The sequence below is a fragment of the Alexandromys fortis genome, unplaced genomic scaffold (genome assembly GCF_014885135.2).
Source record: "Alexandromys fortis isolate MF-2015 unplaced genomic scaffold, M_Fortis_MF-2015_v1.1 scaffold_181, whole genome shotgun sequence".
Classification (NCBI taxonomy): Eukaryota; Metazoa; Chordata; class Mammalia; order Rodentia; family Cricetidae; genus Alexandromys; species Alexandromys fortis.
Window position 1 is genome coordinate 3,029,075 of NW_026068069.1, and position 22,574 is coordinate 3,051,648.

Sequence of the window (22,574 nt, forward strand, 5' to 3'; positions counted from 1 at the left end):
AATGTTCACAGATGTGTATATGTGGTGTTCATGTGTATACGTGTGTGTGCATTTGAACATGGGGGGGCACCTGGTGCCTTCATTTATTGCTGTCCACCTTGCTTGTTCTGAGTCTCTTCACTGAACCTGGAACTCACTGATTTGCTAGACAAGCTTAAAGTAAGACCCTGGGATCCTCCTGTCTCTGCCTCATGCCTCTTCCCTTCCCCACCAACCTTTAAGGTGACAAGAGCACCCATCATGCCCACCTTTTGCATGGACACTGGGGATCCAAACTCAGGTCCACGTGCTTGCATAGCAGGCACTTGGTCTCCTGAGCCATCTCCCCAGCCCTGTAAGAAGCATTTTCAATGAGAAAATGAATTACGTCTTAGCTTAGTCTTTGAACTAAGATGTAAATGATAAGGAGTCAACCATTCAAGAACATGAGTGAACCCCATTCTGTATGGGAGAAGATAGAGGCAAATGGTAAAATGAAGGGGAGTTAGTGGGAGACCCAGAACAGCAGGGTAGGCTACGGTCTGGCCCCGTATTTCCCAGCAGGTTGGATTTTATCCTAACTGCCAGGGAGTTATAAATCCACAGTACACGCTCTGTTCTGCATTCTAGATGACAATGACTGTTGTTTTTGACTAGCCAGGGAGGGAGCCAGGAGCTACTGTCTCCTGGCAGGGCATGATAGGGACCCAGACTGACATGGTAGCCGTGGGGGCGGATTGAAATGCACAGGCCATAGCTGTCCATTTAAGGTGGGGCTGGCAAGACTTCCGGAAGAACTACAAGAGTCCAATAAGAGGCAGAAAGGAAATGGCTCCTAAGTGAGGGGGGTAACAGTGTTGTCATTTACTGATAAAGAGAAGATTTGGAAATAAAGGCTCGGGCTGGCTCTGTCAGACAGATGACATTCGGGTGGTCGGTTAGTCATCCCAGCGGCAATGCTGAGTGGGCTGTTGGAAGTGTACAGCGAGAGCTCTGGAAGGAGGCCAAGTCTTGAGCAATCCTCTGATAAGCTCTGCTGTGGGGTGTGCCGCTTCCAGCCTGGCTGCGTTGGCAGCTGCCGGGAGCATCTCCTCCACTTCCCTAGAGTCAGGCTTTCTGCTGCTGTGCCATTCCAGCTGACCAGGAGACACACGAACAGCCTCTGGGGTCCAGAGATTCAAATACTGGGAGGAGCGTTTGTCTGGTCACGCTCTCTTCTTTATTGCAGACAAATGAAGAAGCATGGTTTTCAGATTTTATCTCCAATTTTTAAACATACAGTGGACCTGATACTTCCTTTTCATCACACTGCCCCTACCCCGTGCTGCGGCTTGAGGGACAAACTGAGACAGTTCAGCCTAGAATGTATGCACTCCTGAAGTAAGAACTATCCCAGTAAGAACACAAGCTGTTCTCCCACAGGACCAGGGTTTATTCCCAGCACCCACATGGCAGTTCACAACTGTGACTCCAGTTCCAGGGGATCTCACATACTCACACAGACATATGCACAGGCAAACACCAATGTACATGAAATATAAATAAAGTTTAAAAAAAAACTATCCAAGAACTGTAAGTGCTGGGTTAATAATTTTGCCAAGGGCCAAGTTAACAAGACACATTCAGACAATAACCCCAAGTGAGTACACTCTGCAACTTTGCCTTCTCTGCTTCAATTCCAGCTCCAGGGCCTTGTGATAATGTCCTTCTCTCAGTGGTGGCTTCAATTAAGGAGATGGGGGTAGGGTATCACAATTGATGGGAACTATCGGCCACCTAAATGGGCTCCGGTTCGAGTGCCCACACCTACCAGGTGACCTTCCGAGCTTGGGGACTTGAGCTGACTCACTTGCAGTCCTCAGGGCTGAGGGTTCTATCTCCTCACGCCCACCCTCCAATTCGAGACATAACGTAGTGATGCTGTAATTCAGCTGAACCCATAGCTGTCCACCTGCAGGTTCATCGCAGCCGGTGAGGGAGACTGTTTCACAGGTAGGAAAAGACCGTGCCCACTCTAGACTGTCTCAGCCCTACTCTGCTAATTACCGTTGGTTTTCTCCTCGGTTTGTTTGTGGGTTGAATTATTTCCAAGAATAGATCAGCATCATGATTCAGGAACCAGTTAGTGATTAAAATGGGATTTCCATAGAAAAGTAGGCAGCTCCGCTCGCTGCCTGGGTATTCCAACAGCCAAGTTTTTGTCTGCATCATGAGTTGGTTGGTCTGTTCATTTGTTTGTTTGTTTGGGCTTTTTGAGACAAGATCTCCCTCAGGAGCCCCAGCTGACTGCTGCCTGCCTCCCAAATGCTAGATTATAGACATGAGTCAAGCCTGGATGCCCCATTTTTATATGGTACCTGAGAAAACAGGGCAGGAAGAAGGCCCCTGGCAGCCACTAGGGTAGGCCTGCCAGGTGAAAGATGCCAAATGGATTAGTATCCCCCAACGCCTGCACTGACCTCAGTCTTTAAAATGCAGCTAAACACCAAGTGTGAGCTTGAGGTGGAAGATTAAACGGTTCAGCGCTGGCCTTCTAGCTGCAGAAGCTATCCATGGTGGCATGGCACTGCCTCACACTGGGGCAGGCGCCATGAGTGGATACCCTTTGCACTGATAAGAACTATTCAGCTTGAGCCTTCTCTCTCACCTATGACTGCTAAGGATGAGGATGCGGTAGAGCTCTTACGAGCACACTCATTAGTGCTATACTACCCGAGACAGACTCCCAGGGCCCGCTCCAAATACTGCTGTATGGATTATTACGTGTCACATAGATGATAATGCTAGCGTTATATAGTAAGGGCTTAGGAAACAAACTGCTATCATTGGTTCAGGATTAAGTACCCTGTCTGTGGCCAGCACTATCCTAGGTACTGCTAGTGTAGATGCGGCCCAGCAGGAAAAACAAGGCTGCTTATACCGCCCCTGCCATTTGCTGCAGGTTTAGGCCATGAGGCACCGCTGCAGAATTTGCTCAGGTGTATCCAGTAAGTGTAACTGGCAGAGAAGCAAAAGCCCTGCAAGAACCAGAAAAGCAGCCAGCAGTGGTGGCGCACACCTTTAGTCCCAGCACTCAGGAGGCAGAGACGGATGGATCTCTGTGGGTTCAAGGCTAGCCTGGTCTACAGATGGCAGTCCAGGACAGGCTACAGAGAAACCCTGTCTCAAAAAAAAAAAAAAAAAAAGCAAAGGCACAGTAATTGAGATGGACCCTTTGCCTGCTATGAATTAGTATTACAAGATTAATGCCCAGGAATTGGACCCATTCTGGTTAGATAAAAGAATTAACACAGATCAAAGCCCAGGAAATTGTGTAAAATTTCCATGAAATTCTGGGCAGCCAACCATTCATCAACTTGATTTACATACCCCCCCTGCCTTGCACACCATAAAATTAGCATGACTTACTATGTTGAAAAAACCTAGCATACGCATGTACTCACACAGAGTTACCATTTGGTGTAAAATGAAAATGTTAATATGGAAATCAAGGGGCAAAAAGTGGAAGCTAGTTTGAATCCCACCTCTAGCACTCACTAGCTGTCCTAAGCTAGGTTATGACACCCCCTGCTTCATTGATACAGATTCGGGGGAGTACTGCAGGCTGGGTCTCACGGCTGTGTCGTCAGGACTCCGAGAGGGGGATGCACAGTAAACACCAGTCCCTAGCCCCGAGCCTACCCCAGCCGTGACTCCGTACAGTGTGTTAGCGCTTTGGAGCTGTGCACTAGGTAGACATCTGCCTACCCCACTGTCACTCTCTAATCTCTCCCTCTCTCTCTCCCTCCCCCTCTCTGTTTCTCTCTGTATCTCTACCTCTCCCCCTCTCTCTTTCCCTCTCCTCTGCTTTCCTTCCTTTCTCTTCCCCAATCTCTCTACATATGTGTTTGTGGATATGTATAGATACAGCTATATGGTCCATGTTCATTTCAGGAAAACAAAATGTACTTCATAAAACTTTAGAACTACTCATAATCTCATAATTCCACGCCAGGTATAGCTACTATTTTGTCGAGCATTCCTCTAGTCTTGCCCATGCAATATGCCATGTTGAAGTAAATGTCAGTTTCTATGTCCATGTAGATATATCTACATTCAGAGGACCAGAGTATATATGCTGTCCAGAAGAAGGTTTTCTACTCAGCAGTGTACCATGTTTATAAACAAAAGATGTACATTATCACTTGACATTACAATTTTTTCTTTTTGAGACAGTATTTCTCTATAGCTTTGGAACCTGACCTGGAACTACTCTTGTAGACTAGGCTGGCCTCGAACTCACAGAGGTATGCCTGCCTCTGCCTCCCGAGTGCTGGGATTAAAGGAGTGTGCCACTACCGCCTGGTTAACATTACAATTTTAAATAAATCCTATATTTAGATAATTTCATATTGTTAGAAATTTAAACTAATCGAATATTCTGTTACAAACTCTACTTGAATGAATGAATACCTCTGTGTTGGTATATATCGGTCTTTCTCAGCAGCAGATTCCTGCCTCTCTTCTTGCTCAGAGAGGCAGTGACCCATGGGGTTCAAAGAAAGCACATACTTTGCATAACAGTCCTAAGAACACTTCATCAAAACAGAACCAACAAAGTAAGCAAGTCCTCCCCGAAAGAGTACTGATCAAGTACAATCGGAGACGGACAAAGTGGGTTAGACTCGGGAACAGATCAGAGAATAGTTAGAACACAGGACACGGGGGACTGTGTCTGTCACAGGCTTGTTTCCACTTTTGTGGAAGAAAGGGGGTCGTGAGGATCAAACCGATGGCCTTCTGCATACTTGCCTTCACTCTGCCCCTGAGCTGCACCCTCAGTGCTGTGTGTTTGCTTCACCAGATAAACACGGGGCTAGGGAGATGGTCCTGTGGTTAAAGCACTTGCCGTGTGTACCGGTAAGGACCACGAGTTTGGATCCCTAGGACCTTATAAAACCAGATACAGTATATCTGTAATGCCCTTCCCACCCCCACCCCGTCATACTCCAGGAAGATGCCAGTCAAGAGACAGGAAAGTCCAGTAGCTCTTGTACTAGCTAGCCTGATGTGGCCACCAGTGTAAACTAAGAGACCAACACCCACGTCTGTCCTCTGGATCTCTACACAGGCATCACAGCATGCACACACAAGTACTCCCACACACAAATCTAGATTAGATAAATAAATAAATGGAAATCTAACATACTGATTCGCAACTATTTCCTTCCATATCCAGACCATACATTTTGCACAGGACATTGTCAGAAGCCATAAAGATAAATAAAGTAATAAATTAATGTTAATAAAAAAATGGCCAGGGGTAGCGGACGCCTTTAATCCCAGCTCTCAGGAGGCAGAGAGCCAGTGGATCTCTGTGAGTTCAAGGCCAGCCTGGTATACAAGAACTAGTTCCAGAAAAGGCTCCAAAGCTACAGAGAAACTGTCTCGAAAAAAAAACAAATGAAAGAAAGAAAGAAAGAAAGAAAGAAAGAAAGAAAGAAAGAAAGAGGAAGGAAGGAAGGAAGGAAGGAAGGAAGGAAGGAAGAAAGAAAGAAAGAAAGAAAGAAAGAAAGAAAGAAAGAAAGAAAGAAAGAAAGAAAGAAAAAGAAAAAAGGACAGCCAGGCATAGTGGCTCATGGGATACAGAGGTTAGTGGATATCTGTGAATTGAAGGCCAGCCTGGTCTGCATAGCAAGTTCTGGGCCAACCAGAAATACATAGACCCTCTCTCTAAATAAATAAAACATGTCCAGAGTTCCCCAGTAAAAGAAAGGGAAGGTGCAGCCAAGGAAGCGAGCCAGTCTCAGCACACGAGTAGCGTGTTTACCGAGGGCCGTGTTCCTGTAAACGTGGGTGCAGAGCGGAGTGTACCGACTTCCTGTCTGGGAAAATCCAGCTCGAAAGGGACTGCCCTGCTAAACCTTGGGCACCATTGTTTTAGGCGCCTGAGTAACATTTGCGATTTAGATTTCCAAACATTTTACTAATAGCATATGTGGATGACACGGAGAATGGAGAGAGCCCGACGGGTCGTCTCCTCACTGTGGCCTCTGTGTCTCATGGAGCAATCATTTAACCCAGTGAGTCTGTAAAATTGGGATAATGATGACCTATTTCTAGTCTCTACTTCTTAGGGGTAGTGCCGGTATTTAGGCAGGAAAATGTTAATTAATGAGAGCTCTCTGAAGCTTCTGGAACGTGTGAGGTGGCATGACAACACACGGCAGGGTTAATATATTTGCACTTGATCATTTGGGTGTCTGTGTTAAATATTCATAACGTGGGATTCACATTCACAAACAAGCAGACGCCCTGTTTTCTGTGTCCTAATATAAATCCATGGCCGCTTTTGAGCTAAGGTTGACTGCTTCCAGCATCTCACCCAGTTTCCCAGGGAGTGATCACAGGAAGCTGGCATGCTGGGATCCTGGTAAACACAAGGAAGGACCCCTCCCCAAGGCATCATTCTGTGCCTTGTCCTCCTGCCCCTTCTGCTTATTCCCGAGGTTTCTGCCTTCCTTCTGTGCAGCAACTGTCCTCAGAGTTTCTGTCCTCAGAGATGACCCTCCCTTCCTTCTCCAGTCAATCCCACTCTCCCTTGTCAGCCCATCACAGCTGATAGTCTGTGTCCTGGCCAGATGGGGGGGGTCTCTCCTCAGCACCCTGCAGGGCTCCTGTCTGGTACCCTCAAATGGCAGGGCTGGGCATGTGTCAACAGACAGACAATACAGGAACTTGTTTGTTGGTGGGGGACACGTGGAAGACAAGTCCACAGTGGTTAACCCACCCTACCCCATCACCTGTCCTACGGTACCTCGCTTCTCAGGCCTCATTGGCCTCTTCACTAGGCGGGACAAGTGCGCTAGCGATGTCATTTTCTTAGGGTGTGCATTCATGCTAATCTTAGAGAAACCACTGAGCTTCATTTCTGGTAAACGCTGACTCCAATATGTAAATGCAGAATCGCATGGTGACCCTCCGTCCACTGTGCTGGGGGGAGCACTTCCCGTCTACGGCAGTTACCAAGTGTGACAACAGCAGCTCGTATTTCCTTCTCAGTCCTTCACCAAGACATCCTCATCCCTGGTCTTCCCACACGCTCCAGCAGCACCAGCAAGGAGAGAGGTGATCCTAAGTGAAGACACTCGGGGTCCTAAAAGCCAGCTGAGGGACGTGACTGCGTTCATGGTGTGCTGAAGGTCCCCAAGGCTGTCCTCAGATGCAGTGATTCAGGGACTTGCAGGACTCAGAAAAGCTGTCACATTCAAGATTATGGTCCATTACATCAAAGGGATACAGATTTTTGTTTTTCGAGACAGGGTTTCTCTGTAGTTTTGGAGCCTGTCCTGGAACTAGCTCTTGTAGACCAGACTGTCCTCAAACTCACAGATCCGCCTGCCTCTACCTCCCGAGTGATGGGATTAAAGGTGTGCATCACCACCACTCAGCAGGGATACAGATTTAAAGGAATAGGACAAGGGACCTAGGATACAGTCACAGCTTCCAGATGTCCTTTCCCAGTGATGTCACATGGGTGATGGATGTACTTTAAAAAAAAAAAATAGACACAATCTCATTATGTAGCTGAAGATAGCCTTGAACTCATGATCCTTCTGCCTCTTCTTCCCGAGTATTAGGATTATGGGGAGAAGCCACCATACCCCCTCTAAATATGCTTTAATTTTCACAGTAATGTGCACTAATATTTGTAAAGCGTTGTCCATCAGGGGAACTCACCTGAGCCTTAGAATGACTGGGTCAGCCACACGGGTGGTAGAGTATCTGTGAAACTGACCTCCGCCACTGGAGTACAGACCCTCAGAATAAAAATAGGCATGGAATATGTACCACACTATTGATATAAACTCTCTGATCCTGTGCCCTGAAGCCTCAGGCATGCAAATCAGCCAGGCTATTATAAGAACACAGACTTCCTAAGAGTCAATCCAAAGCCAGTCCTGCAAATAGACTTTTCTTGGAGATTTACAGGAAGGATTTCAGCACCCCAGGCCCGATGAGCTAACCCTCCTCTGCACACACATTCTCAGTCAAGACAGGGAAACCAAGGCTGCATGAGCTCAGGCCTCAACTATTACCCTCTGTATTAGTCAGCTCTCCATCACTGCAAGGAAATCTCTGAAACAATTAGTACCAAAGAGAAAAGTTTGATTCAAGCTCGTGGTTCTGAAGGTGTAAGGCCAAGGTTGGCAGTCATGTTGAGGCAGCCCATCAGGGTGAGAGCTTGTGTTGGAGCAAGTGGTCTCATCCTGAGGAGCCGACAGAGTGAAACCCACTCCCATGATCTCCTTTGAGGCCATGATCCTGATAACCTCTGTAGCTGCCTCCCTTTGAGGTGCCACCTCCCAGAGTTCCACAGTACCTAAAATCACCAAGACGTCACATTTGAAAATCTGGAGGAGGGCTCACGACAGAACACAGCAGAGTGGGTTCCCTCTACCTTTGCAGGATCATTGCAGTTCCTAACAGTAGCCTCTGAACTCTTTTCACTAAAAGCTGTCATCCTCGGCATGGGCGTTGCAAACTGTTGTAGCCATTATTATTCAAGGACAGACGTGAGAATAAGCCCTCAATGCTTCCTTATCATCTTAGGTGGGTCCAAAGCGCAGTCGCCTAGACCCTGAAGCAAAGGCAACTTGAGAGCCCTGTGTGCCCAGCCCTCTCTGCCATGCAACCCCCTCCTTACTTTTCTTCCCTGTCTTTTCCCCGGCAGTGGCTCAGAAACCCTGGCCCCCAGCACGAGAAGCGGACTCTGTTTGGAGACATGGTGTGCTTCTTGTTCATAACGCCCCTGGCCACCATCTCCGGCTGGCTGTGCCTGCGGGGCGCCGTGGACCACCTGCACTTTAGTAGCCGGCTGGAGGCCGTCGGACTGATTGCACTCACTGTGGCTCTCTTCACTATTTACCTCTTCTGGACACTAGTGAGTATGGCCCGCCGGCCGCCGCTGGGGTTTGGGTGGCAGCGCTGTCACCACAGGCACAAGCCCCGCTCAGGGCTGCAGCGCCTCTCACCTGCCCGATGGAGAACGGACCTTCAAAGGCTGGCGTGGCGCACCTGTGTGGTTTGGTGGCCCTGGGGGGCTGAGAGTAGGAATGAGAAGTATGTACAAGCACACTGCGAGGAAAAGCACAGGAAAGGAGGAAAACCCAGGCTCCCGGCCCTCGCCAGTCCTCTCTAGTCTAGTGGACTAGGATTCCCACTGGTTTAAGGCGTGGTGCTTGCTTTCTCTGGCTGCTCCTGGCTTTTGCTGGGCCCCTGGTAGGTTAGGAATGATCGCTGCTCTGCAGCCTCCTGCCCAGGTCATGAATCCTGCCTGCTGGCTATTTCCTCCCCGCATCCTGACCCAGTCTAGAGTCCCTGCTGGATGTGGCGCTGCCCTCTGATGATTATTCCGTGTGTTGGGATATTGACTCTGCTACCCATAAAAGCACTAATCTATCTAGTTGAGAAGACTTTGCTGCCACTGAAGAAAAGCTGTTTTCTTCATAAGTGCCCCTGCTGTGTAGGAGGAAGAATTTGTAACCATCCCCTTTTCCATTCATTTAACTTCATGCAATCTGTTGGTTGCTGGGGCACCAGGTGGAAGCACCCACAAAGTGCCCCCTTTGCCCCCTCTTTGTGCTGTCCGGTGAGAACTGAAGGGCTGAAGGGGAGGCCGCCGCCCTCGAGAATGCGAGACTGCGTCCAGAAGCCGGCCAGCCAGCCAGCCTCCCACTTCCTGGTCTAAGTCTCCTGTGTGGGCTCAGCTGTAATCTGAGCACGTCCCTTGTTATTCAGTAGTATTTCCTGTCGAAAGTGCACCCTTCCCGTACCCCAGAGCACAGTACCGCTCCTCACAGTGTTCCTGGCTCCCCCCCACCTCCCTCCCTCTTCCTTCCGCTGCCAATCAGACCCTCTCTTCATTTCCCTATTACTAATCCGGAGCTCTTCCGGCTCCAGTCCTCCCCTCCCACGGTGATGGGTGATGTTCAGGCTGTCACGGGATACATTTCAGCCTCTGGAAGAGGGACATGACTTAAACAATGGTAAGCTGGGTGCATTCTGCTGCCAAGAGCTCAGGGAGACTTCTGATTGGTTCAGAAATTTAACGCCCACATAATGAAGCCCCTCCCCAAGCTACTTTTTCCTCCTGTAATGGTCCACATTTTTTTTTTTAAATGTATCCTGCTTTGCTGTAAATCAAACAAGGAAACTGATCCCAAGCTTTCATCATGAGGAGAGAACGGTTAGAAATAAGAAATTAAGCCCGGCTGGGGAGATGGCTTAGTGGGTAAAAGTTCGTAAATCCAATGGACCTGAATCCAAATCCCCAACACCCATATAGAGTGTAGGCATGGTTCTGCATGTAACCTCGGTGTTATGGGGGAGCAAGGCAAAGACAGAGCTCAGAAGCTTGCTGGCCGATCAGCCTAGCTGAACAGATGAGCTCCTGGTTCAAGAGACCCTAAGGTCAAGGCAGTAATGTTTGGGATGGATTAAGACACCCACGCCTTGCTCTGGCCTCATGCACATCCAGAGTGAGCATGCACACATGCACACACACACACACACACACACACACACACGGGTTGAGCAGTCTAACTGCACCCCACTCTGTCAGTTGCACACCTTGTAAAGACACTTCTCTGACCCACTTCCCCTGGTACCGTGTGGCTGAATCAAAGGAGTACACAGTAAGCCACTTTGGAAAGTAGTAAAGCACGGGGAAGTTTTTTGTTTGCTTGATAATTTTTATACCATGCTTAGGCTTTCCTGGGTCTGTGATTTTTCATAGAACCATATCTATGATGAAAAGCTGAAGAAAGGTGAAACCCCCATGCTGGATCTCCGGAACCAATGGAGATCCTGCAAAGGTGCTCTGTAAAGTGTGCACCTGCCAGATAAAGGGGCAGCGGTGGGGAAGAGCAGAGAGAGATGGCGGGTAGTTAGAACGGAGTGGAGAAGGTACCTTAAGCTAGGCTTTCTAGAATGGCGTATAGCATTGCAGAATGCACTGTGTGGCCCCTGCCTTTGGCATCCGGAGGCCATGTTTAGACCCCAGCAAGTTTCAGCATCCACAGCTAAATAACTTACCTTCCGTATTCATCCTTCTTACCTGGAGAGAAATGGAGGAAAGAATTGCTAACTCTTGGGTTGTAGTTCTTTCTCATGAAGATTAGTACCCTAAGATCTGGTGACGTAAGTCTAAGTACCTCCCACAGGACAGGGAGGTACTTAGGTCATCTTCCTGTGTCTTCCCTGGTTCTACCTTCTCCCTGCCCTCCAGAAAATCCAGAGTAGCAAGAGGGAAGGAATGACTCTCCTCTGCCTTGACTGGCGTGAGTCTCTCTCTCTCTCTCTCTCTCTCTCTCTCTCTCTCTCTCTCTCTCCTCACACACACACACNAGAGGGAAGGAATGACTCTCCTCTGCCTTGACTGGCGTGAGTCTCTCTCTCTCTCTCTCTCTCTCTCTCTCTCTCTCTCTCTCTCTCTCCTCACACACACACATTCACACACACACACACACACACACACACACACACACACACACACACACACGCTGTGGAGTCAGCTCAGCAATAGGTTACTGAATATAGAATAATTCCTTCCCAGATAAATGCCGTCCTGAGCAACGCTGGCAAAGCCGTAATTCAGGCGCTGACAGCATTCGGAAAGTGCCCTCCGGCAGCAGCCCATTGTAAACAAGCTGTCAGGCTTAAGGAGACTACGGCTGTGAAAATGTCTCAGATAAACAAACAGGGCATCAGTCCAGGCCTGGCTCCTCAGAGGAGCCCTTCCTGGAAAAGCCTCTCAGCCAGGTGCTGTGACACTCTAAACCTCCAAGAGCCTCTGATAACTCATGGCCACAAGGACCCAGTCATAATGTCACTTCAGAGGCCTGCCCCAGGCAACCTGCTGTGTTCTAGAAACCCACCACCTTGAAGGCAGGAGGCCAGGCCCTCCAAACTCTCCACTCCCCATGGTTAAAGGGAAGGCACATGAATTTAAGTCTGAGAGCAGGCAGACGGCTGAGAACTGGGTCCACCTTAGCATGAACACTGTGAACTGGGTGTTGGCCTTAGACAGGCTGAAGAGGCCAGTGCCATGGTGCCGGGCATCTCTCCTAAGTCACATTACTGATGCTGCAAGGCCAACCCAGTGGGTGCAGGGCCAAATCCCTGGCTAGACCTTCATCCCATGGCTTGATCATTTAAATTCTGGATGTGGAAGGAGCCTCCAGTTCTATATCCTGCCTGCCCATGCTCACAGTGGGACTGGCTCACAACCACAAAGTCTTTCAACTTTTTTATGTGGGGGTGGGGAGTGGGGGATTACTGTGTTGTGTTTTGTAGTTGAAGGTTTTTGTTGTCAGACCTGGGCTGGTCTTGACTCATGGCTATCCTCATCCCTCAGCCTCTGGAGTTGAGGGATTGCAGGCAGGAGCCAAAGCACCCACATTTTTCAAGCTTTTTTTTTCTACAGTCAATCTATTCCTTATCAGAGATCTCTTCTGTTCTACAGTCAAACAAGCGAGCTGGGACCACCGGGGGAAGGCGGCACCCCGTAACCTGGTCCCATCCGTATGCTTTAGTTACCCCAGAACTTCCCAAGAGAAGATTTGGTTAGGTTTCCCAAAGCCTGCTGGGATGTCACCACAGGCCTCCAGCACTTCAGCTGCTTCCCTGAGAGGGAGGTGTGGTGCTAACATCTCCTTCCTTCAGCCTTTCTGTGGTCAGAGCTCACTGTAAACAGACCCCAGCCAGGAGGTTAATGTCCTGGGGGGAATAAGAGAATAAACTTTGGACATCAACCCATAGGCAATAGTAATTAAAAAAGAAAAAAAAGTCCTATTCCCTTTCTTCTCCCTATCCTGAAAACCAGGGAGATAAAGTCTGAATGAGCCTCTTCACTTTCTCTCCCCAGAATCTTTTCAGTTCTTGCCACTTCTCTTTATTTCTCTAAATTAAACTTTCCTTCTCCCCCGCTATAATAAAGTGCTGTAAGGAGGGGGTGTCTTGGAGCATCTGGAGAAGGAGCAAATGTTAGCCCCGGAGCCACTGCAGACTTGTGGTCTCCTCTGCCTTGTGCTTGACTTCCTTTATTTTCCCTGCGACTAGTCTTCAAGATGTTCCCATTGATTGAATTTGCCTGCAGACTTTGGTAGTTAGCAGTAATTAAATAGATTAATATAGTCTCACCTGTTTGTCTACACCCCTGAGCTTTGTGTGTGTGTGATCACAGAACCTGCTAAATCCTTACTCCTGCCCTGCTGTCCCTAGGATCAGCACCTCTCAGGCTCCAGTGTCCCTTCAGATCACCTGGGAATCTTGTTAGGCCTAAGGCTGATTCCGATTCCACAGGCCTGGGCAGGGGCCAGGATTCTCCTGCTCTAACAAGCTCCCAGCAGCTGCCTCCTGCAGCGGGTCCACTACCACACCGCGCTGGCTTAGAGGAAACAGCTCGATCTCTCTTCAGGTTTCCAGTACCTCTCAAAATTATCATCGTCCTTTTCTTCAGATTTCTAATTCAAAAAAAAAAAAAATCCCGGGTCAAGAACACTGATGTCCATACATACAAGACTGCTGGGCGTGTGCCTGTCCACTGCCTGCGTGTTCCCACAGCCACGTCTTCTGTGGCTAACTCCAGTGGCTGACTGGTGCTTGCTGACTGGAGATCCCGCTGTCAGCAGTTTGGGGTTCGGAACTTCTCGGGTTGCTAACCCTTCTTTAGTACTTGCTTGTGTTCCTCATCTTTCCTGCACTTGGCCCTGAGCAGCAGGCTTCCCACCTGCCTTCCAAGTTCCAGGGAAGCACCAACAGCAACACTGTAGAACAGAGACAAGAGAATGGGGGGGGGGGGTGAATCTTTGTGAGTTCGAGGCCATCCTGGTGTACAGAATGAGTTCCAGAACAGGACAGCCAGGGCTGTCACACAGAGAATCCCTGTCTCAGCAAGCAAACAAACAAACAAACAAAAAAGATGGATGCACTCCAGCATGGTCAGGACGTTTTGGAAGCAGTACATCTGTGAGCAGGGAGCTTATATTTTCACAACTAAACCTCCCTGGTGCTCAGTGTGGGCATCCGCTCCTCACCTCAAGATGTTCAGTGGTGGCCTTGGATTCCAGGGTCCTGATGTGAGCTTTTCTGGTCAGAGTTTCTACTTTCTTTTATTTTCATAGAAACTGTACTCAAACCATCAGATCAGGCCACTCTGTGGACCCTCCCTAGGGTCTCAGAACTCCCCCAACCCAAGACTGTTCAGTGAATTGTCACTCTGAGCTCTGGGCACAGACCAAGGGATCTGGATGCACTCAAACTGAAACCTCCCCAGTTTGGTGTTTTGTTTTATTTTGTTTTGTTTTACATTCATTTATTTGTCTTCTGGGGGAGGGGAAGTCTATTCGCCCCTCTCACCACGGAGGTCCCAAGAGTTCAAGTCCTCAGGGTCAGCAGTAACTTCCTTGTCTGTTGGAGCCATCTCCCAGTCCTCACCCCTAATTTTAGAAGTATGTCTCCAACTGGGCTTGGTGGCACACACATTTTGCCAGCATTTGGGAGTAGAGGCAGGCAGATCCCTATGAATTTGAGGTCAGCCTGGTCTCCATAACCAATTCCTGGCCAACCAGGGCTAGATAGTGAAGCCCTGTCTCTTCTTTAAAAATGGGGGGGGGGGTCGTAAAATCTGAATTTTCTGAGCAGGCCATCAGTTTCTGCCAGCCTTTTCTAAAACAAGTGTCCCATTCTAAAGCATCTAGATAAAAAGCAAGCACTTTAAGGTACACGTAGGTCCTGAAACCTGAAGCAGTGTTTTGTTTGGTCAGAAAACATGGGATCTTCTCAGTTCTTCACTCAGCTCTTTCCAGCAACATCCAAAGCGTCTAACACTGTGAGAAGCAGCGAGCCAACACCAGCTCTGCTCCCCAGACGCTGGGAGCCCATGGGGAGAGACAAGGAAATACGGTGTTGACCACAAGACTCCACACTATGGTCAGGCCAGGCGACACTTTTGCAGCCGGTCTAGCACAGGACGAAAGGCGTCCTTTATTTCTGAGTACGAATGGGGTCTTTTACACTGAGCAGTCTAAGCTGCTGAGGAGTACACGGAGTCTCAGCACCCCTCCCCTCTAACTGTGCAACATGGAGAAGAGACAGCTGCATTGCCTGGGGTCCGCAGCTGGACAGGGCTTGGGGCTGTCTCTCTGGTCAGGCTTCTTCAGGACTGAGGCTTGGGAACCAGGGCACCACTAGACTGGAAACAGATCCCAACTCAGAAGGAAATGCGTTTTCCTGTTCACCTCCTGATCTCTCCCAGAATGTGGAGGAGAAAAGGAAGCAGTCATGCCAGCCCCGACAGAGGATACGGCGGGCTCAGCTGCTCACTAGAGACCCTTACCCAGGGTCCTTGCCCCACCCTAGTACTGTAGCTTTAAATGGCGTGTTTATTGGCATGAATTGACTGTCAACTTCTGCGCCTCTGAACCTTTCGTACTTTTCCTCCCCTGCCCCAGGTGTCATTTCGGTACCACTGTCGACTGTACAACGAGTGGCGTCGGACCAATCAGAGGGTGATTCTCCTCATTCCAAAGTCTGTCAACGTGCCCTCTCATCAGCAGTCCTTGCTGGGGCTCCACTCAGCTAAGAGGAACTCAAAGGAGACCATTGTTTGATGTCCGCGTGGTCAGTCGGTAGACCCACTGTTTGGAAGTTTCTGCACTGGGGGCCCTGCGCTGAGCCACCACCCCGAAGCCCTTCCCTTAGCCTTGTGGGTCTAAGAACATCTGGAGCCATGTGACCACATCGCCTGAGTAACGAACTCGGCCAGAAAGAAGCAAATGCCGTTTGACTTCAAAATCATGAATGCTGCACTCATATGATACTTGCTAAGCTGCCAAACATGTCTATTTAGCAGATACTGTATGGGATTCTCGGAACACCTCTTTACCATACGAGGAAGGTTGTCCTGCTGCGGATGCAATTCAATTCTTCCTTTTTTATTACTATTTCAAATATATATATATAGATATATAAATATATAATTTAGACGATAATCAAAAAATTTAAAAGCCAATGTACAAACTGGTTTCTTGGTTTGGATGGGTTTTATCTGGGCTAGTTTATTCTTTTCCCGGTTTCTACTGTGGATTCTTTGGCGGCTAACTTGATAGCCAGCGTGGTCTCTCTCATCTCTTTCATGTCCCTTACTCAAGGCGACAGCGTAATTACTGCAGAACAAGTCACATCTGAAGGGTGTTTTGTACTAAACCTCATTTAGTTATTCAGTTTTTAAAGGGAAAAAGCAGGCGTGGCAACTCGCCACACCGTGAGCTGTTAATTTAAATATTACTAAGGAGGAAAATGAAGGCAAGAAGCTCGCACCTTTCCACTTGTTTGGTACTGACAGCTGATAGAAGCTATTTTCTAATAATAAATATCTGGTGTGTGAAAGCCAAGCCTAACCGGTGCAGGGCTCTTTCTTTTCAATTCTTCAAACCTGTGTAGCTCCCCAACTAGGTTTACAAAATGAAAAAGAGCAAAAAACCGGCCGTTCCCGTCCCTGACTCGCCTCAGTTCAAGTCTTCATTTCTGCTTTTGCAGGGAACTGGGGATCCAGGGTGGCTTCTAGGAACCCTAGATCTGTTTTGCATATCAATTAGCATCCCCGTGGCTCTCCTGAATTTCTTGCCTGAGAGGTAGATGTGACGATAAAGCCTGTCCTAGCAGCCTGATGCTTAGTCGAACACCCTGTTGTCAGATTTTAAAAAAACAACAAAAAAAGTGCCACACAGTTTCTTTCCCCAGCCACGGAGCCAATTCTGTCACAGGCCAAAATAGACTTTGTCTGAGAGCTTCGTGTCTCCCTTTTATCCGACACAGCATAGACGGCTGACCCCTAGCCCGCATTGTGTGTCCACTGAAGTCAGGAGCGGATGTCTTTGAGGCAAACACAGGCTGGGGCGGCTCCCACCTGGCCACCCACTCATACACGCACAGGGCGACAAGGTTGACCCAGACGAAAAATCGGGCTCTCTGGAACATGACCCACATTCTAAATAACCGCTCCAGCACCGCCTTCTGCTCCCGGAGCAGGACCGCGTGAGTGCAGGCAGCGGCGCAGGCAGAGGCTTGGAGGGGACCGGGGGAACGATTGGGTCTGCAGATTGACGACGCTGCTGCAGCTGTCCCCTTGGTGGGCCAGACCGTCCTCGCCCAGGCTGTTCTCCGCGCTGCCCAGGGAGGGAAACAGCTGTACGATCGTCACTGGGAAACTCAGATGTGCTTTATGGCTTATGACAATAGGTTCCCTCCCCGCCACGTCTCCCTTCGACACTTCAATTCCAGTAATCCAGGTCTCAGCCCGACTGTTTACGCGGCCCTGCTCACCCCTCGGCTGTCATTAGCCGCACCACCATCAACCGTTTCTTAATTGACCTTTTTAAAATGCTGGACACCGCTGGCTGCACGCAGCTGCCACGCATTTAAATTTCCTCAGCAGAGTCCAGCTTGGTTGCTTGCGAATTGCTGCACTGCAATATACTTGATAAATGACGTCCAGCCAGCCTTGGGCCCTGAGCTGTCAGGGGAACCAGTGACACCACTCAAGGGAATGGCACAACCTTCGTGAAAGGTCCCTCCCCTCTCTTCGCTGCCACCGACTTGAACTAAGGAGGGGGTGGCATCTAAGGATCTGCTGAGTTAGGGTGCGGAGAATTCCCGCTGCCTTGGGTCATGAGATTAAAAGCAGTATTAAAAGTAGGGTGCTGTATTGGCTTTGTGGGAGCCTAGGCAGTTTGGATGCTCACCTTACTAGACCTGGATGGAGGAGGGTGGTCCTTGGACTTCCCACAGGGCAGGGAACCCTGATTGCTCTTCGGGCAGATGAGGGAGGGGGACTTGGTTGGGGGAGGGGGAGGGAAATGGGAGGCGGCGGAGGGGAAGAGACAGAAATCTTTAATAAATAAATATATAAAAAAAAATAAAAGTAGGGTGCTTCCGAGAGCCTCCCTGGGGCTTTGAGGAGGGCAGCACATTGGTACTAGGTCTCTGCCAGGCCTCTTTCCTACCAGTTTGAACCCACCCTCAGGAAGGAAAGCAGAGCCCCCGGCCCCAAGGTTGAATGTAGGGCCGTGAGAAAGGTACCTCTAGTAGCCAAGAATAACATTAGTGCCTGGTCCTCCAAGTGCAGTGGTTGTCAGCCTTCCTAATGCTGTGACCCTTCAATACAGTTCCTGGCATTGTGGTGACCCCCAGTTATAAAATTATTTTCGTTGCTACTTCATAACTGCAGTTTTGCCACAGTTATGAATTGTGATGTAAATGTCTGTGTTTTATGATGGCCTTAGGCAGCCCCTGTGAAAGGGTCATTTGGAAGCCCCCCACCCCCCACCCCCATCATAACCCACAGGTTGAGAACACCTGCTCTACTGAGGACCCTAGTCTTCGTCAGCAACAGCACCCATCTTGGATCCTTAAACCTCTGGAAATCATCTCATTCCCTCTTGGTCATGTAACCTGAGGTTATGCAAGGTAAGGAGTCTACAGACAGGGGTCCGTCCATCTGAAGGGAAAGGATCTACTGGCTAACTGGAACAAAGCCACCACCATTTTCAACTGGGCCAGAGGAGGACATTCCCCCTGGCTACCTAACAGAGGAAGTGCTGTGATTGGTGCTAACAGGTAAGGCTCTGATTGGTCCAAACCTGAATCTTTGTGGCTGTGAGATTGATGCCAAAGAGTCAAAGCTAGGTATGCTTGGTTAGATAGATAGATAGATAGATAGATAGATAGATAGATAGATAGATAGATAGAAGATAGATAGATAGATAGATAGATAGATAGATAGATAGATAGATAGATAGATAGATAGAGGCTGTGGCTGGGCCAAAGCCTCCCTTCTCGGCCTGTGTAAGGCTGCTAGGGCTCATTGAAGTCAGCCCTGTGCTGCCTCCCCTGAGCCAGAAACGTGAAGTCTAATAAAAGGCTTCTCTCAAGCGATCTACCTTGGTGCAGGGCGAGCCGCTAACAAAGAAAGAGGCAGCAGTGTCAGGGGAAGCATCAGCCTAGCAGTCAATGCACTGATCTGTGAAAGCAGCAAGGCCTCTGGCTGATTGACAGCTGAAGCAGCAGCTGATGAACAGCCGGTGAACAGGAAGGAAAGACAGGAATGGGAAGAGAGGTCAGAGAGCAGAGAGAACGGTGGATGACAAGGTGGTAATGAGTCAGAAGAAACTGCAGGCAAGGCTCTACTCACCTTGAGTTCCAAGAAGCCATCATGTCTTTAGGGTCAAGAATCTCAAACCCCAGGCTAAGAGGGATCCTGATACCTAGACCTTTCTGGAAGATTCCCTGCCACCTACAGGCAAGGGATGATGAACGCCTATTTCCTGGGGCCCCGGTACAGGAACAGTAAGAGTGTGGGACTAAGAATCAGATTCCCACAGTCTACCGGAGTACTGTTACGCTAGAAGGTATCACCTGCTGCTACTCCACAGCCTGCGGCCACCACACTCTCCTGCCAAATATGGAGGCAAACAGAAGCTGTCAAAGATGAACAGGAAGATTTGCCTACCCCTGATTTCTATCTGAGCAGAGCAAAGGATCCCAGCCAGCTGGCTGGTAATGCTCCCTTCCTAACCATTTATCTTGAGAATATCACGGAGAGACAAACGTGTGTGGCAGGGAAGCCAGGAAGGCAACAACGAGCCCAACACACTCTTGTCTGCCCTGTGATGCACACATGCATGTGCTTCCGAGTATCCTCATCTGGGGAAGGAACAGAGGACGTGGGGGATGCACACGAATTCTACAGCCTGGGCCCAGATGAACTGTGAGATCCAACAGTCAAAAGGAAAAGGGATGATTTAGAATCCATTTTCTCTTTAGTTGTCCCAGTCCCCTTGCTGCAGTTGCCAGACACTGCCACGGAGTGTCACTTCCATCTGAGCTATAGCCACAGCCACTTCGTTTTCAGTCATCTGGAGCACAGAGGAGCCAGAGGAAGAGGCGGGAAACCCTTGTTCTACACTTGAGATCAGCGGCAGACCCCATTTTTTCCCTGGCACTCCATGTCCTTCTGCACACGGCCCTCCAGCCGCTATATCTCTGTGCTTATACTACTTCCTTGTCCTAGATCTGAAGCCCATCAACTTTTCTTAATAGCCCGCATAGCTTCCCCAAATTCCCAAACTTAGAAAGGCAGAGACCAAAGAACCCAAGGAGGAAAAGACAGCTAAGAAATTAAACAATCAAATGCTTCCTTTCCTCTTCAATCCAGCATTCTAGAAGTCACCTGAAGACCAACCACAAAGTTTATGCTCCCTAATACCTCAAGAGAAAAACAGGGACTGATCCTGAAGCTTGATGTGTGGGATACTTGGGCCCACGCGTGGGGAGAGAGTTTCGGACTGGTTAAGGAAGTGACGGTTGGAACCATGATAGAACTGGCTTGGCATTGCTCTTGGCTGAGAACAGAGGACCTCTCAACAGAGGAGCAGGCTGTATGAAGCCTGATGCTTCTGTGATGGAGTCATGAGAAATTGACACTGGGTAGTGAAACCTGGGCAACTGCTAACACACAAACCGTAGGCTCCTGCAACAGCCACAGTGTCTAGATGTTTGCTTGGGGACATCCTGTCTTTCTGTTTGCTGTTATGGTCAGTCTTGGTGATTGAAGCCATTTCCCAATGAAGCAAGAGCAGAACTCACCAAGGCCAGCTGGCCTGGGTCTGAAAACGCCTGGGATAAAACCAGACTTGCTGAACATAGCAGACAATGAGGACTACTGAGAACTCAAGAACAATGGCAGTGGGTTTTTGATCCTACTGCACGTATTGGCTTTGTGGGAGCCTAGGCAGTTTGGATGCTCACCTTACTAGACCTGGATGGAGGTGGGTGGTCCTTGGACTTCCCACAGGGCAGAGAACCCTGATTGCTCTTTGGGAAGAAGAGGGAGGGGGAATTGAAAGGGGGAGGGGGAGGGAAAGGGGAGGCGGTGGCAGGAAGAGACAGAAATCTGAAAGAAAGAAAGAAAAAGAAAGAAAGAAAAAGGAAGGAAGGAAGGAAGGAAGGAAGGAAGGAAGGAAGGAAGGAAGGAAGGAAGGAAAAAAAAAAGAACCAAGGCCAGGCAGTGGTGGCACACGCCTTTAATTCCAGCACTTGAGAGGCAGAGGTAGGAGGATTTCTGAGTTCAAGGCCAGCCTAGTCTACAGAGCAAGTTCCAGGACAGGCGTCAAAACTACACAGAGATACCCTGTCTGGAAAAACAAAACGAAAACAAAACAAAAAGAGTAGACAAGAGCCAACTCTAAAATCAAATGACCTGAATTTGCTTAGCAGAGCTGGGAGGAGGCACAACTGGGGTCCAAAGTCAGGTAGCCAACTTGGTGTTCCAGGTCCTTAGCCAGGATGCTCAGCCAGCGCCCAACTTTAATCTCTTTTCCCCCTGCATCCCAATTCTCATCTTCCCCCCCCCCAAAAAGCACCACAGTTTGATAGAGAAACTGAACGTGTAAAGTGTTGGGATTAATTTACATTAAAAACTTAACTATTTCCCCCATTTACTGCGTGTGTTCCTACACATACGTCTAGCTTGTAGTAACTGGCTTCGATTCCATTTTACTTTGTGTTCTCTTGGTGTAACCAGTGGCGTTGTGGCACGCAGGCGGCAGGGAGTCCACAAGAGGGACTTCCCTGGGTTAGCATCCACCGATGGGCATGCTGGGTCATGGGATGGCAAGTTACCCTCGATGTTTCTGTGCTCACCACACAGCAGCGGCTGCTTTCTCGGTTCTCTATGTTAGCATTATATATATATATATATATTGGTTTTTCGAGACAGGGTTTCTCTGTGGCTTTGGTTCCTGTCCTGGAACTAGCTCTGTAGACCAGGCTGGTCTCGAACTCACAGAGATCTGCCTGCCTCTGCCTCCCAAGTGCTGGGATTAAAGGCGTGTGCCACCGTTGCCCGGCTTAGCATTATATTTTTAAGATTTATCTGTGGACTCGTTGGTTTGCCTGCGTGTAGTCTGTAGACAAGAGTGCAAAGCTTGCTGAGGCCAGGGAGTGCATCAGCTCCTTTGAAAGGGGAGTTACAACCACTTGTGAGCCACCATGCAGGTACTGGGAATCGAACCGGGGTTTTCTGGAAGAGCTGCCAGTGCTCTCAACTACGAAGCCATCTCTCCGGTCACAACACTAGTATTTATGTGTTCATTTTCACCAATCTTACAAACCTGTTTTCTCGTTCAGGGTCAACTTTACATTTCTCTATTCTTGCTGCATTCTCTCACCTCTACTGTCCCCAGTCAGTGTGATGTCCCCAGTCAGTGTGATGTCCCCAGTCAGTGTGATGTCCCCAGTCAGTGTGATGTCCCCAGTCAGGCTGTCTAATTTCCTCTCCTGTTTTTGAAAGGCTAATTTATTATGTATCCAATGTTTCTGTCTGCATGCATGCAATCTGGCATGCCAGAAGAGGGCATCAGATCTCATTACAGATGGTTGTGAGTCACCATGTGGGTGCTGGGAATCGAACTCAGGACCTCTGAAAGAGAAGCCCATGCTCTTAACCTCTGAGCCATCTCCAGCTCCTTCTCCCTTTTAAAGTTGACACGTGG

General features: G+C 49.0%; 2 protein-coding genes across 4 annotated transcripts in view; one reads left to right on the forward strand and one right to left on the reverse strand.

The window, feature by feature from the left end:
• Positions 1-16,429, forward strand: part of Marchf3 (membrane associated ring-CH-type finger 3) — a 144,835-nt gene extending 128,406 nt beyond the window's left edge. Inside the window, exons 4-5 of one of the 3 annotated variants that reach the window (XM_050120908.1) lie at positions 8,693-8,902; positions 15,474-16,426. In XM_050120908.1, coding sequence (XP_049976865.1) covers positions 8,693-8,902; positions 15,474-15,632 — 369 coding nt within the window. In that variant the 3' untranslated portion in view covers positions 15,633-16,426. Of the gene's footprint in view, positions 1-8,692; positions 8,903-15,473 lie in introns of all 3 variants that reach the window. The other 2 variants (XM_050120909.1, XM_050120910.1) reach the window with 2 other exon arrangements.
• Spmip10 (sperm microtubule inner protein 10) overlaps positions 1-22,574 on the reverse strand; it is a 497,054-nt gene that overhangs the window by 315,804 nt on the left and 158,676 nt on the right. The gene's annotated exons all lie outside the window — the stretch shown is intronic.